The 11477-nt window shown below is 56.2% G+C and overlaps 1 protein-coding gene across 1 annotated transcript in view; it reads right to left on the bottom strand.

Annotated features, from left to right (window-relative positions):
* Nucleotides 1-264: 264 nt before the first annotated feature.
* Nucleotides 265-11477, bottom strand: part of P2RX1 (purinergic receptor P2X, ligand-gated ion channel, 1) — a 12250-nt gene continuing 1037 nt past the window's right edge. Inside the window, exons 2-13 of the mRNA XM_009885109.1 lie at nucleotides 8822-8969; nucleotides 8227-8298; nucleotides 7725-7794; nucleotides 7120-7216; nucleotides 6343-6423; nucleotides 4599-4740; nucleotides 3481-3611; nucleotides 2719-2809; nucleotides 2005-2070; nucleotides 1248-1340; nucleotides 663-710; nucleotides 265-385 (exon numbers count right to left, since the gene is read on the bottom strand). Of these exons, the coding sequence (XP_009883411.1) occupies nucleotides 666-710; nucleotides 1248-1340; nucleotides 2005-2070; nucleotides 2719-2809; nucleotides 3481-3611; nucleotides 4599-4740; nucleotides 6343-6423; nucleotides 7120-7216; nucleotides 7725-7794; nucleotides 8227-8298; nucleotides 8822-8969 (1036 nt within the window). The 3' untranslated portion in view covers nucleotides 265-385; nucleotides 663-665. The remainder of the gene's footprint in view (nucleotides 386-662; nucleotides 711-1247; nucleotides 1341-2004; nucleotides 2071-2718; nucleotides 2810-3480; nucleotides 3612-4598; nucleotides 4741-6342; nucleotides 6424-7119; nucleotides 7217-7724; nucleotides 7795-8226; nucleotides 8299-8821; nucleotides 8970-11477) is intronic.

Below are 11477 nucleotides of genomic sequence, written 5' to 3'. Positions count from 1 at the left end.
CGCTGGGGAAGGAGAAGCGGCGATGCTCTCCCCAGGGGGCTTCAGGTGTGGGATGCCCTGGCACGGCCCCGGCACAGCCCGGGCACACCAGGCGGGGTGCGGCGGGAGCCCTGCAGACCCCCAGTGCCCTGCAGCAAGGCTGCTGGAGGGCCCTCAGCATCCCTTAGCTTAACCCACCCGCGGCATCGCAGCATGTCCCACCGGAGGCAGGGTGACGGGCCGGCCGGACCCTGCCCTGGCTGCAGGGTGCCACGTTCCCATGAGCCGGACGCTGCTCCTGCTGACCTTGGGGCTGGTGTAGGCTGGTGACAGGGGATGACGACCGTGTTTTAGGAGAGGAGGAGGAGGAGGAAGAGGGGTGCAGGTTTGTTGGTCAGTGTGGATTCTGCCAAGAGAGAGATGCGCGCAGTGATTGCTGGTGTCTTTCCCCCCCACTACCCCTCTTCAAGCGATGCTGCCATCGAAGATGAGACGTCAATCCCGCATCCTGCACCCCGTGCCACCCTGCGCAATGCTGATCCTGGGTTAGATGTTACAGCCCACAGCTCAGATCTCCTCCAGACCTCCTCCCTGGAGCCCTGCTGCCGTCCCGGGGGCCCTGGGACAGCCCCGAGACCCTCAGCCCTCACCCCTGCCAGCCGGGCCAGGCAAACACCGCTCACCTCTCACTGAGTGTTGTCCAGCTCCTTTTCCTTCTTATGTGACTTCGACTGGGGGTTAAATGAGAGAAAACAATGATTCTTTTACAGACCTGCCCCTTTCTAACACCAGGGAAAAATGTGGTTGAACAGTGACTTCTAACCGCCAATGTATAGGCATATTTTCAGGTGAATTTGAGGAGAGCTGTTTTCGTGTCCTAGGAAAGGCCACGAAACCTCCCACTGTCATGGAGATGTTCTCGGAAAGCAGAAAAGGGGACGTTTTCCAGTTTGCTAAAGCACTGGTCTGTCCCCGTTTCCCTTAAAGGAATGCAAGTGTTACCAGATATTGGAATATCTGGGGATAAAGGGAGGGAATAAAGCTATAAACAGCGAGTCACACAGCAGATCTTTGTTATTTAGGAGAGGAGATTCATGGGTGCCAGTCTCTGACAGTCCCCAGGGCTCAGGATTCCCAGTAGCTCAGGAAGGCGCCCGGTTGCTCCTCAATATAAATGTTGTTTGTGTTAAAGCCTCATTACCCATGCACACATCCACACTCACACACCCGCAAAAGCCTCCCCAAGGGAGGGATGTGCTATTACTTACAGGCTCCTGTTCAGCATATTTGAATTTCTTTTGTTTGTAATAGTCCCGTCCTTGGAGGAAATGCAGCAGGAGCAGGTCGCAGAGGACAGAAGCCTTAAATCAAAGCGCAGTTAGGGTTGGGGCTGCCCTCCCAGCTCACCCGTGCCACCCTGTGCTTCCAGCTTGTTCCAGTTTGCCCCACAAATTAGGGCCATCTCTGCTTCAACCCTCAACATGGCAGCTGCTAAAGAGCACGCAGCCCATTTAGGACAGAAGTGAAGTGTTCTGGGTTCAACACGGGGCAATTTCAGTCAACAGAAAGGAAGTGTTTCCACTTTAGGTATATGCAGAGCACAACACCCTGCGGGTCATGCTGAAGTTTTTACGACCATAACCAAATAGGATGCTGGTTTTCTGTTGTGCATGAAATACTGCCCATCACTTCCAAAACCCCCTTAATACCATCTCTAACTTGAAACAATCAAGCTACCAAGACGAAGATACCCAAGATACCCTGGCAGGAGGGGCTGCCTTCCCCTCGCTGGGCAGGGCAGCGGCTCCGGCGAGCAGAATTCACATCAGCCGATGGTCAGCGGGAACCTATTTTCCTGAGCTAGCGAGGCAGGAGAGCACCTCCTTTCCCCCTTTTGCCCATCCCCTATTGCCCGAGCAGAAGCCAGTATTTCCCTGCAGCTCAGGGACACTTCCCCACGGATGTCACGGGCAAGGAGACTAATTTGGGAGTCTCCATATAGAGGCTGGAAATATCTGAACTTACCACTCCAAAAATACCGATTCCAGAGCCAATTGTGGTCATGGTCGGGATGATGTCAAATTTGCCCGCCTGAATACAATGTGAGAAAATAGGTGATATGTTACGATCAGCCCAAGGGGGGGAAAAAGGGGGTGCCATAGCTGTAGGTGGGGCTCAGCTAAAGCGCCTTGCAGCAACCCAAACCACAACCACAGCGCAGGCGGGAGCTGGGTAAGAGCTGGTTTTATGCTCATTGGTCAAACAGAAAAATATGGGAGGTTGGCTTTAGGATGCCACAAATTGAAATTACTTTGCTTCCTGTATTTTTAATTAAAAAAAAAGAAAAATAAGAATACCCTTTAAATATTCCCAGTAGGGACACAACAAGGAAAGCTTTCTCTCCCAGTAGGAAGAAAAAGACGAAATAGAAAAATGCAAATGTTCAGCTTTTGGAAAGATCAGTAAAAGGTTTTGACTTTCCACAGTTCCCCCCCCTCAACCCATCATGATGTTTTCTGGGACAAAACCCCTGACTGAACTGCAGCTGATAGATGTGACCTGTAAAATGGGCTTCCCCTTTATGTTCCCTTCCCCGGCACTGCCCAAAGGCTGCTGTGATGGGTCAGCGCCCGAGGAAAACACTCGCACCGTTTCTCCTGTCCCCACGAGACCTTCCTGAGGACATGGCACTGCCATCCTGGAGATCGGGGGGCGAACCCAGCGCCTGGCCACCCTTACCTTGCCATTCACCAAAATGTCGAACCGGATCCCAAACACCTTGTAGAGCGTCCTCTTGTCCACCCCGTTTTCTTTGTAGTATTTGGCATATCTGTCCAATTGCATGGTGAGCGTTAATGGTCTGCCAGGGTGTCTAATAGCCCCCCACAACCCAACGGCATCCAGATCTTGGTGGGCTGCAGAGCGGGACAAAGATCTGGGGATGCGCTGTCACGGACCTGCTCCTGACCTGCTCCTTAACCCCCCCGAAGGAGCTGGGCTGTTGGCACCTCTCCCCTCTGGGCCTCAGTTTCCCTGCCTGCAGGTTGGAGTTAAAGCTCTTGCTTGCGTGGATACCTGATGACCCCAAGTGCTATGTGACAGCACTAGTGGGAGCTTCGCCCAGAGCAGCAGCTCGTGCCTAGATGTCATGCTGTGGCTGATGTCATGCTGTGGCTGAATGCTTTCAAGTGTGGGAACACGTGAGATGACCCTGCGCCATCTCCAGGCTTTCAAGGGGTTTCCCAAGAGCTCAGCTGAGCAGGAGAGTCTGCAAGGAGCGGGGAGAAGAACAGGGAAAGGCAACGGGGTAATTTTGAGGCCAAGGGGTGGGTTATCACTCTTCTCATGCCACGCTGAAGAGAGCACTGCTGTCTGGCACTGCAAAGGTAGTGAGTATTTTGGAGAACAGCCCCTGATCTTCCACCATCCCTTGGGTGTTGTTGGATCCTGAAAGATGTCACCTCTGAATTCCACCTGGAGAGTTAACAGGGCTCTTCTTACCTGAAGTTGAAGCCCGGTGAAACGTTACTGTCATCATTGTAAAGGCCGTGGAACTGGTAAATGGGTTTGCAGTACCGGACGGGCCAGTCGAGGTCGCAGTTCCAGTCTATGGTGATGCCCACCACTCCACCCTGCAGCCGAGAGGGGAGTCACAAGGTTGCCCCTCCTTGGACCTGGCCCACAGGGAGAAATGCTTTCCCTCCTCATACATGGCCTTTCTCGATGCTATGAGGTGTCCTGGCTCCCCAGGATACACGGACCCCACCGCTGCCTCAGCCCTCCTGAGCAGCCTCGGCTTTGTGCCCTATACACCACCCCATGCAGAGGCGCTTGCTTCTGCCCTAAATGCTGGATACACAACTCATTTCGTACCCTTTTGTTCCTGATCGTCACCCTGTGCCCAAGGCATGGTCCTGAGAAACAGTGCTCACTGCAGATCCCCTACGGTCCTGGTGGGACAGCCTTCCTTTGCCCAGTTTTGCCCACAAGACTCGCCTTTCCTGTGGCTTAACCCTGCCATCAAACCATTAATGTCAGGGAAGAATCAAAGGCAATTTAACATGGTCATAGAGGAGAGTGAAATGAACCCATGGAAATCACAAGGAAACCTCCTCAAAGAGAAGTGGCCACCTTCTAGGACATGGCACAGTCCCTCCTGAGTTTACTCCAGGTTGTAACCAGCCGTGCCCCAGAAGTTCATCTTTTTTGCACCTATATGCAACCCTCCGATTTTATATAATGCCTGGCGAAGTTAGTTTAAGGCTCTGCAGTGCAGAAATCACCCTGACAAGCACTGGGCAAAGCTGCATTTCTGACCTCAATCGGATGGGATGTGGCCACGCAGCTCTAGTTATTCATGCACGAAGTAAAACAAACTGAACCCTGGATTTACTGCCAGCGGGTCAAATCCTGTCAACCTTACAGGGGAGTTTCCAAGAAAGGCTTAAATATTAGGCCATGTCCAAGGAGATTCATAATCTTTAAGAGCTAATTCTGACGCTGCCTCGCGAGTCCTTGAGAAAACAGATCCCTTGCGTCTCAGCGGCTCGGAGGGATGATTGCTCAGTTGGTGTCTCCCTCCCCACCTCAGCAAGAAACATCATTTGAAATTGAAGTACCTTAACAGCCAGGATGGTAAAATTCTGACCCGATTCCTTCACTATGTATCCCAGGTCAAACACGGGGCATAAGGAATCGGTGACTTTGTGATAGGTGCATTTCTTCAGGTACTGTTTGGTAACGCTCTCGACCAAGTTGCGCCTGTGAATGACAAGAGAGTGAGAAAGTGTCTGAATAACCCAAGAATTTGGGTGGGAATGGACCTCTGGAGGTCCCTGGTCCAACCTATTGCTGAAAGCTGGGTAACGTCAAAGCTCAGGACCTTGTCCTCCTCCCCACGTGCTCATCAGAGCCCACACATGGAGAGCAGGCGCTTTCCTCCAGCCCTGCCTGGTTTTTCCCACCCCATCAGCAACTCATTTCCCCTGAACCTCCTCCTCCTAGGAGGAAGCTTATCTCCTGTTTTCTTTCCTGCAAATGTTCTCCACCTCTGCTTTGGGTTTGCTGCATTGCCTGCTGCCCAAACCCAGCACATGTCTGCCCGTCCTCACCTCTTCTAGCAACCCCCTCGCTCGTTCCTCAGCTTTGCAGACCCTCCCGTGGCCTCCACCATCCCTCTCCCGTTCGCATGTCAGCTCATCCGTGGGCTCTGCCAGGCAACGCTCCCTGCACCAACAGCTTTCATCTGGGACAGCTCACAGACAGCGTATCCCACAGCTTTTACGTTAGGTGGATTTTGTTATCTCCTCCAGAAAGGGTGAAAAGGATAGGACAACGCCTCGCCTTCCACCCCGCTCTGCTCCTTCGCCTAAAAATAGTCCTTCTGTGAAACCTCCCTGACCCAGATGGTTTCGTAAGACTTGTGCCTTGCTCAACCCCGACCCATTGTTTACGCTCGGCCGTTCAGCAGCAGCAGCAGCAGCGATCAAAGGCAGGACGTTTCCCCGTGACCCCAGCCGGCTCCAGCGCAGCCCCGGCCACAGCAGCCAGTTCGCCCACCCGCACCTCCCAGGACCTGCTCTCCCCCACCGTGTCCCCTCTCCCGCCTGTCCTCGCTCAGGTTCCCACCTCTCCTGCTGCTGGGGGGGATCCCCTCTCCCAGCCACCTCTTGGGGTGCAGCGCCAGGTCGGCTCCAGCCTTTGCCAAGCGTGCCGGCGGCCAGGGCATTCAACCTTGGCTACAGCGCCGGGACGCGGTCGGCTTAGTGAGAAGAAGCCGCCGTCTTCAGCACAAATAGCTTCTGGTAATTTGTTCCAAATCAGATATATAATCAGTGTCATCACAAATCCTCTTACGTGTGCGCCTTCAGCCGGCGGCACTGTTTCCAGCGCTGCCTGCAAGGGGCCGACCCTATCACCCGTTGCAGAAACTGGTGGGAACCGTCACGTTAAGAGGGGCTTCTGCTCATTTTTGGGCACCAAGCTGGTCCTGGCTGCTCACACCCCACTGTGCCGTGCAGCATTTTACTGTTATCTTCAGGAAGGAAAAGCAAGAAGAAAAATGAAGAATCAGGGAAACTGTATTTTCATACGCATCATGTGAGGGCAACTCAGGGGACATTAATTCCAGAAACCTTCTTTCCTGTAACCACAGATACCAGCTGAGGTGGGACAGATCTGGGAGGGAAATGTCTCCGTTCCTATCAGCTAATCTGGTGATCAGTGCAGCAGTTAGCGTAGTCCTGGGCTCGCTGGTGAGGGACGGCACCCTCTGTATCAGGCATCCAGCTACACCCATGGTTTCCCCTGAGGGACAGGGCTGGGGGAACCGAGCAGAAGCCATCTCCTCAAAGCTCCCCTTACCTGGACACCTTGAACCTGGGGAAGGTGATGCTGTTCTTGATGAACAAGGTGAACTTCTCCGCTTCTGACAACAGGGCAGGGCTGAAAAACACAAGTGTTGACATGTGTCCATCACCCTGCTCTCTGCCTGGGGGGAAGGCCCATTTGGTGGAGATTCATCCAAACTGGGATGAGCAGGACCCGGAAAAACTGGTGATCCTCTCTTTCTAAGTGAAAGATGCCAACAAGGCTCAGAAAAGCACCAAGGAAAGATGGAAGTGCCTGTTAGGGGACAGAGAGGGAGTTAGGTGCTGAGGTTTCAGTTAAGAAACCCAAAAAGCACAGTGAGGTGGCTAGAAGAGAGCTCAAGGGCCTGCATGCTTCCCTGGGCTCCTCGAGGGACCTGTGGCTGTTCCCATGGCCCCCCTGTGAGGAGGGGAAGGAAGGAAGAAAAGGACTTTACGTCTATCAAGAAGTGCTTCACAGCGGCCCGTGGAGGCGGGAGGTGAAGAACATCTCATGGGCAGAGCACAACTTTACTCTGAAGGCAAACAGGACAGATGGGGGCTGCTGCCCCACGCACGGAGCACCCAGCAGAGATGGGGTGAGCTGCCAGCGAGGTGGGGAGCAAACCAACCAGGAGAGGCACAAACCCCCTGGGGACACCGGGCAGCCGCAGGGTCTGCATCGACCCAGCCTGTCCTGGCATCGACCCGCAGAGCCCTGGCTTGCTCTGCCCTACACCGAGTGCTGCTGGTGCAGCTGGGGTGGGACTGGGGCAACAACATCATTCCTTACGTGGGAACATGGTCATCAACTTCAACGGGGCACCAGCCAAAGATCTCGCAGGTCTTCACAGAGCTGTTGAAATTCACACACTTGCCCGTCATGAGCCCTGTGGGGAAGAAAGACAGCTGCTCACACCCCTGGATACTGGGAAATCCCAACCTCGCACTGGGATGGATGGGGTCTGGTTGGAACTTCAGCCCTGCCGTAGACATCCAAGGCACAAAATACTCAGAGCTTTGGTGCCCCTTTATAAAAAGGGGAAGTATTTGTGGCCTCTCAGATCAGGGCAGTGGTTTCTCCTGCACCATCGCACAGGGGAGCAACTGGGCGTTCTTCTTGCTAAAACGCCACGCTGTTGAGAGGACAGCAGCTGGGGAGAAATGCTTCAGTCTTGGTTAACCTTTTGTTGGCAGAGCTTTTTGCGGCTCAGCCATCTCAGAAGGGGAAAGCAGAACCAGCCTAGGTGGGACCCTCACCCCGCACGTCAGAGGCTTTTCCCAAACCCCACTTTGGTGGTCGCAAAGCAGGTCCCCCTGCCACACTGCCCAGCCACGTGGCTTCGCCGGAGCGCGCCGTGCTCCGTGTGTCTCACCACAAACGGCCGGGTGCCGTACCTTGTCCTTGGCGGCTGTATTTCCCTTTGCTGCAGTCGCTGTCCCGCGCGCAGAGCCCGGCGTCCGGCAGCTGTTTGGAGAAAGCAGGCGGCCCCCTCTCAGCATCGCACCCTGCGCTCTCGGTCCCTCTGTCCCTCCCTCCTCACCGGGCAGCGTTTTCCTCGCAGATGTACCCAGACCCTCATCCGTACACCGCTCCCTGACCAAGGATGTCCAGATTAAGCAGGAAAAGGGGGGGATTTCTTTTTTTTTTTTTAAACTCCAGGCAGATGCTTTTGTTAAAGCCTCGAGTCTGCTCTGCTTGATTGTCTCAAAGGGAAGAAAACTTAACTGGACGCTGGCTGTTTGTCAGCAGAATAAAAGCCTTCACGTGGCACTCGCAGGATGGGCTCAGGCTTTTACTAAACCTCTCAATGTCAGGAAAACTCCTTCCCCAGTGCCACTACCACAACCCCCCTAAATTACAGGAGCTGAGGCCACCGAAGGAAGCCAGTGCGTTTACCTCCGGGCAGGCTCCTTGTTTCTGTCCAGGGGTGACAATGAAGTTGGTCATCACCACAAACGAGCTGTCCCCCTGTGGAGACACAGCCAATGAGCTCACAGCCGGCACGGTGTTGTCTGATGGAGTCTGCAAGCCTCTCCCTGGGGCTAAGGGTAGGACACCCAAACCACCGGGGCATGTCCAGGCAGACGGCACCTTTCTCCCTAATATTGGGTCCTCCACCCTCCTCCACCACAGCTTGGGAAGCTGGTGGTGGCCCTCGGGAGCTGCAGAGCCACCAGCCCCAGGGACAGTGAAGGACCCCCTTTGCTGCCCAAGGTGCTTGTCGGGAGGCACTGGAGGAGCCTCTTCGGGGGCAGCCTCAAACGTGCCCCATCAACTATGGTGGGTCCCAAGCACTGCAATGCTCCCCAGGGGTGATATGTGGGCAGAGGTTTGAGGCAGGAGCAACCTGCTTTCCACCACAGGGACACCATGTCATGGTTAGCCCCATGGAAAGCCTACGCCAAGGAGCCCACCTGCACCCCAGCATGTGGGGGAAAGCGGCTGTTGGGATAAAAGCGGCCCCCCTAACCCACCCACTCTGCCTCCTTACCTGGGGTGGGAAAACATAGTCCACCACGTCCCAGATGTGAGGGCCCATGACACTCTCGTTGGTCAACGTCAGGCCTTTCAGCTTCACCGAGACGGAGCTGACGATGCTGTCCTGAGACTGGTAGCCCTTCTCGTAGAGGAAAACCCACCTGGATAGGAAAAGGTGGTGCAGTGAGCATGGCCACTGGCACTCATCCCCAGGAGCCCTAAGTCCCAGCACATCGCTGTGGACTGGGGCTTCTTCTACCAAGTCTCACCTGGGGGTTTATTTGCCAAATTTCCTTTAGCTGGATGAGGGATGTGTTGCTGAGCTCTCCCACCCTTTGCCTGAGACATGCGGTAGCTGCGGGACCTGACTTCCGCGGTTGGATGATTATTTTGGGGACTGGAACACACTGCATGGTTGAGGGGGTGCGAAGGCAGGTGGGGCGGGTTGGCCATCGGCCATTTGGGATTAAAGCCTATGGCGGGTTTGCAGCTTGCGACCCGCCTGGACCCTCCTGAGCCACTTTAGTGGATCTCCCCAAAAATCAGTGCCTCCAGGGCCAAGACAGGCGTAAGTCTGGACATAGCTCACATCCAGGGCCACCGTTCCCCATCCAGCAAAGGGAACCGCGGAGCCATGGCCCTGGGTGCAAGAGGGCTGCAGGAGCAGGGTTGGGGCCACTGCTGCGCTTCTCCCTGTGTTTCCCAGCCCATCGCGCAGCCATTAGGGCCGGTTCCTGACACTATTTAACCTATGGCATAAACAAGCTGCCGTTGGATTAACTCTGACTCAGGGAGACTATAAACACGGGCGAGCAACCATTTCGGGTAGCGCTGCCGGCGGCGCGGAGCGTTCCCGGTGCTAAAAAAGGAGCGATCTGGTTTTTGTCCCCCGCCGCTGGCGGGCACTGGTCCCGCTGGCCGTGACAGAGGCAGCGCGCTCCCCGTGGGACGGCCCGTGACGCCAGCCCAGGGTGTCAGCCCATCCGCAGACATGGGGGAAAATGGGAGAACCCCCGGTGCTGCCCAGAGGTTTGCCCCTGCGGGTGCTGGACCTTACGGGCACCTCCTGGGGACGGTGCTTTTTGGCTTGAAGCACCATCGGCATCTCGGGGCAGGGGACGAGGGGACCTCAGGGATGGCATCTGCCCCAGTACCTGGGGATGGGAGCAGACACTCAGCACCGCTGCCACCGCAGCTGGGACCCCCAACTCCAACCTCCTCCTCCGAGGCAGAGGGCCATACTGGGTTACATTGGTTACACTGGGCATCTTCCCCGATGCCCTCAGGGCTGCAGGAGGCCGTGAGCTGGGCAGCACCGTGGTGGAGCGTTTCCCTAAATCTGCCTCCAGCGCAGCCTCGGCCGCTGCCACCTCGTCCCTCCCTGGCAGAGGTGACGGTGGGCACACAGGGCTGGGCACCCCGCTGTGACACAGCCTCCCCAGGACAGGGCGGGATGCAGTCCGGACCGTGCCGCTGAGCTGCGGTGATGGCAAACAAGGCGTCATTTCCCCATCGTGCTGTAAAGCCGCATCAAGCCCTGCCCAGGTGGTAAAAGTCCACCCGTGTCACTTCCCAGCGTGGCAGAGTCACCAAGCCCTCTTCCCTCCCCGCCTACATCCTGCGGCTCAGCCCGCAGCCTCCTCGCGTGTGAGGTCCTTAGGAAAGCCGAGAAAGCGATGTCCAGCCAGGGAGCGCCTGGCATCACCCGGCCAGCAGCGATAACACCTTATCTCGACAGAAGGAAGAGCTGCTCCCTGAGGGTAACACCGGGTCAGCCCCACGTCCCTCCTCTGCCACGCATCCCCCCAGCACTGCCGCGCATCCCCACCAGCATCCCGCGCCAAGGCGGGGAGAACCAAAGCTGGGGGAATTATACCTAAACAAACATCTGCCTGCCAAACTTGCTTTCAGAGAAGAGAAAATCTCAGGCGTCGTGGCTCAGTGCAGGCAGGGAACCGGCGGCAGCGCTGCAGGCAGCGAGGGGATGCCAACGGCCGGTGGGGCTACGGGCAGCCCCACTCGCAGGCAGCCCTGCGCTAGCAGAGCTCGACCTCACCAAAACAGCAAAAACTTAAGAACTAACAGCGATTTTATACCGACCTCCTGCCCTCTGCCGCTGGCTGTCGCCCCCAAACTGGTTCTCTTTTTGCTCCTCCCTGGCTGCCTGTCCCGTTTTGGCTGGGTTGCTCAAGCCACGTTTCCTTAGGAAGCCCCACGTGGAGCAACCGTCTCTGCCGGTTCCCCATCCGCAGAAGCGGCTGCTCCCGGACGGGTCTGCCGGAGCACCGGGGCTTCACGGCCTCAGCCCTTAGGGGAGCCAACACTGGTCCCAGTAACACCAGTCTGGGCCAGCGCAAAACCCCTTGCAATGGAACGGCCTTGGGACCTTGGGCTGAGCAGCAGTTTGGGATGAGGATCGCCCTTGTGAGCCAAAGCGCCGTTGAGCGGGGTGGGAGCGATGCAGGGGTCCCACAATGATCTCTTGGGAAGCTTTTCCCCCTTTCCAGGAGATCTGGGCTAAAAGCTGGGACCGGCACTGCCGCTCCCTGCAGCGACCCACGTGCACTGAGCCCTGGGAGCTGCTGCCTCTCCTTTAGGCTGCACTAGGTGTCCTGTCCCCTAAAAATACCCATTTTTTTACAGTTCATGGCTAGATAACCCCTCTCCCT

This window comes from Charadrius vociferus, unplaced genomic scaffold (assembly GCF_000708025.1).
Source record: "Charadrius vociferus isolate BGI_N301 unplaced genomic scaffold, ASM70802v2 scaffold54, whole genome shotgun sequence".
Classification (NCBI taxonomy): domain Eukaryota; kingdom Metazoa; phylum Chordata; class Aves; order Charadriiformes; family Charadriidae; genus Charadrius; species Charadrius vociferus.
The sequence above is the reverse complement of the archived record's forward strand: the minus strand, read 5'-3'. Positions and strand labels throughout refer to the sequence as shown.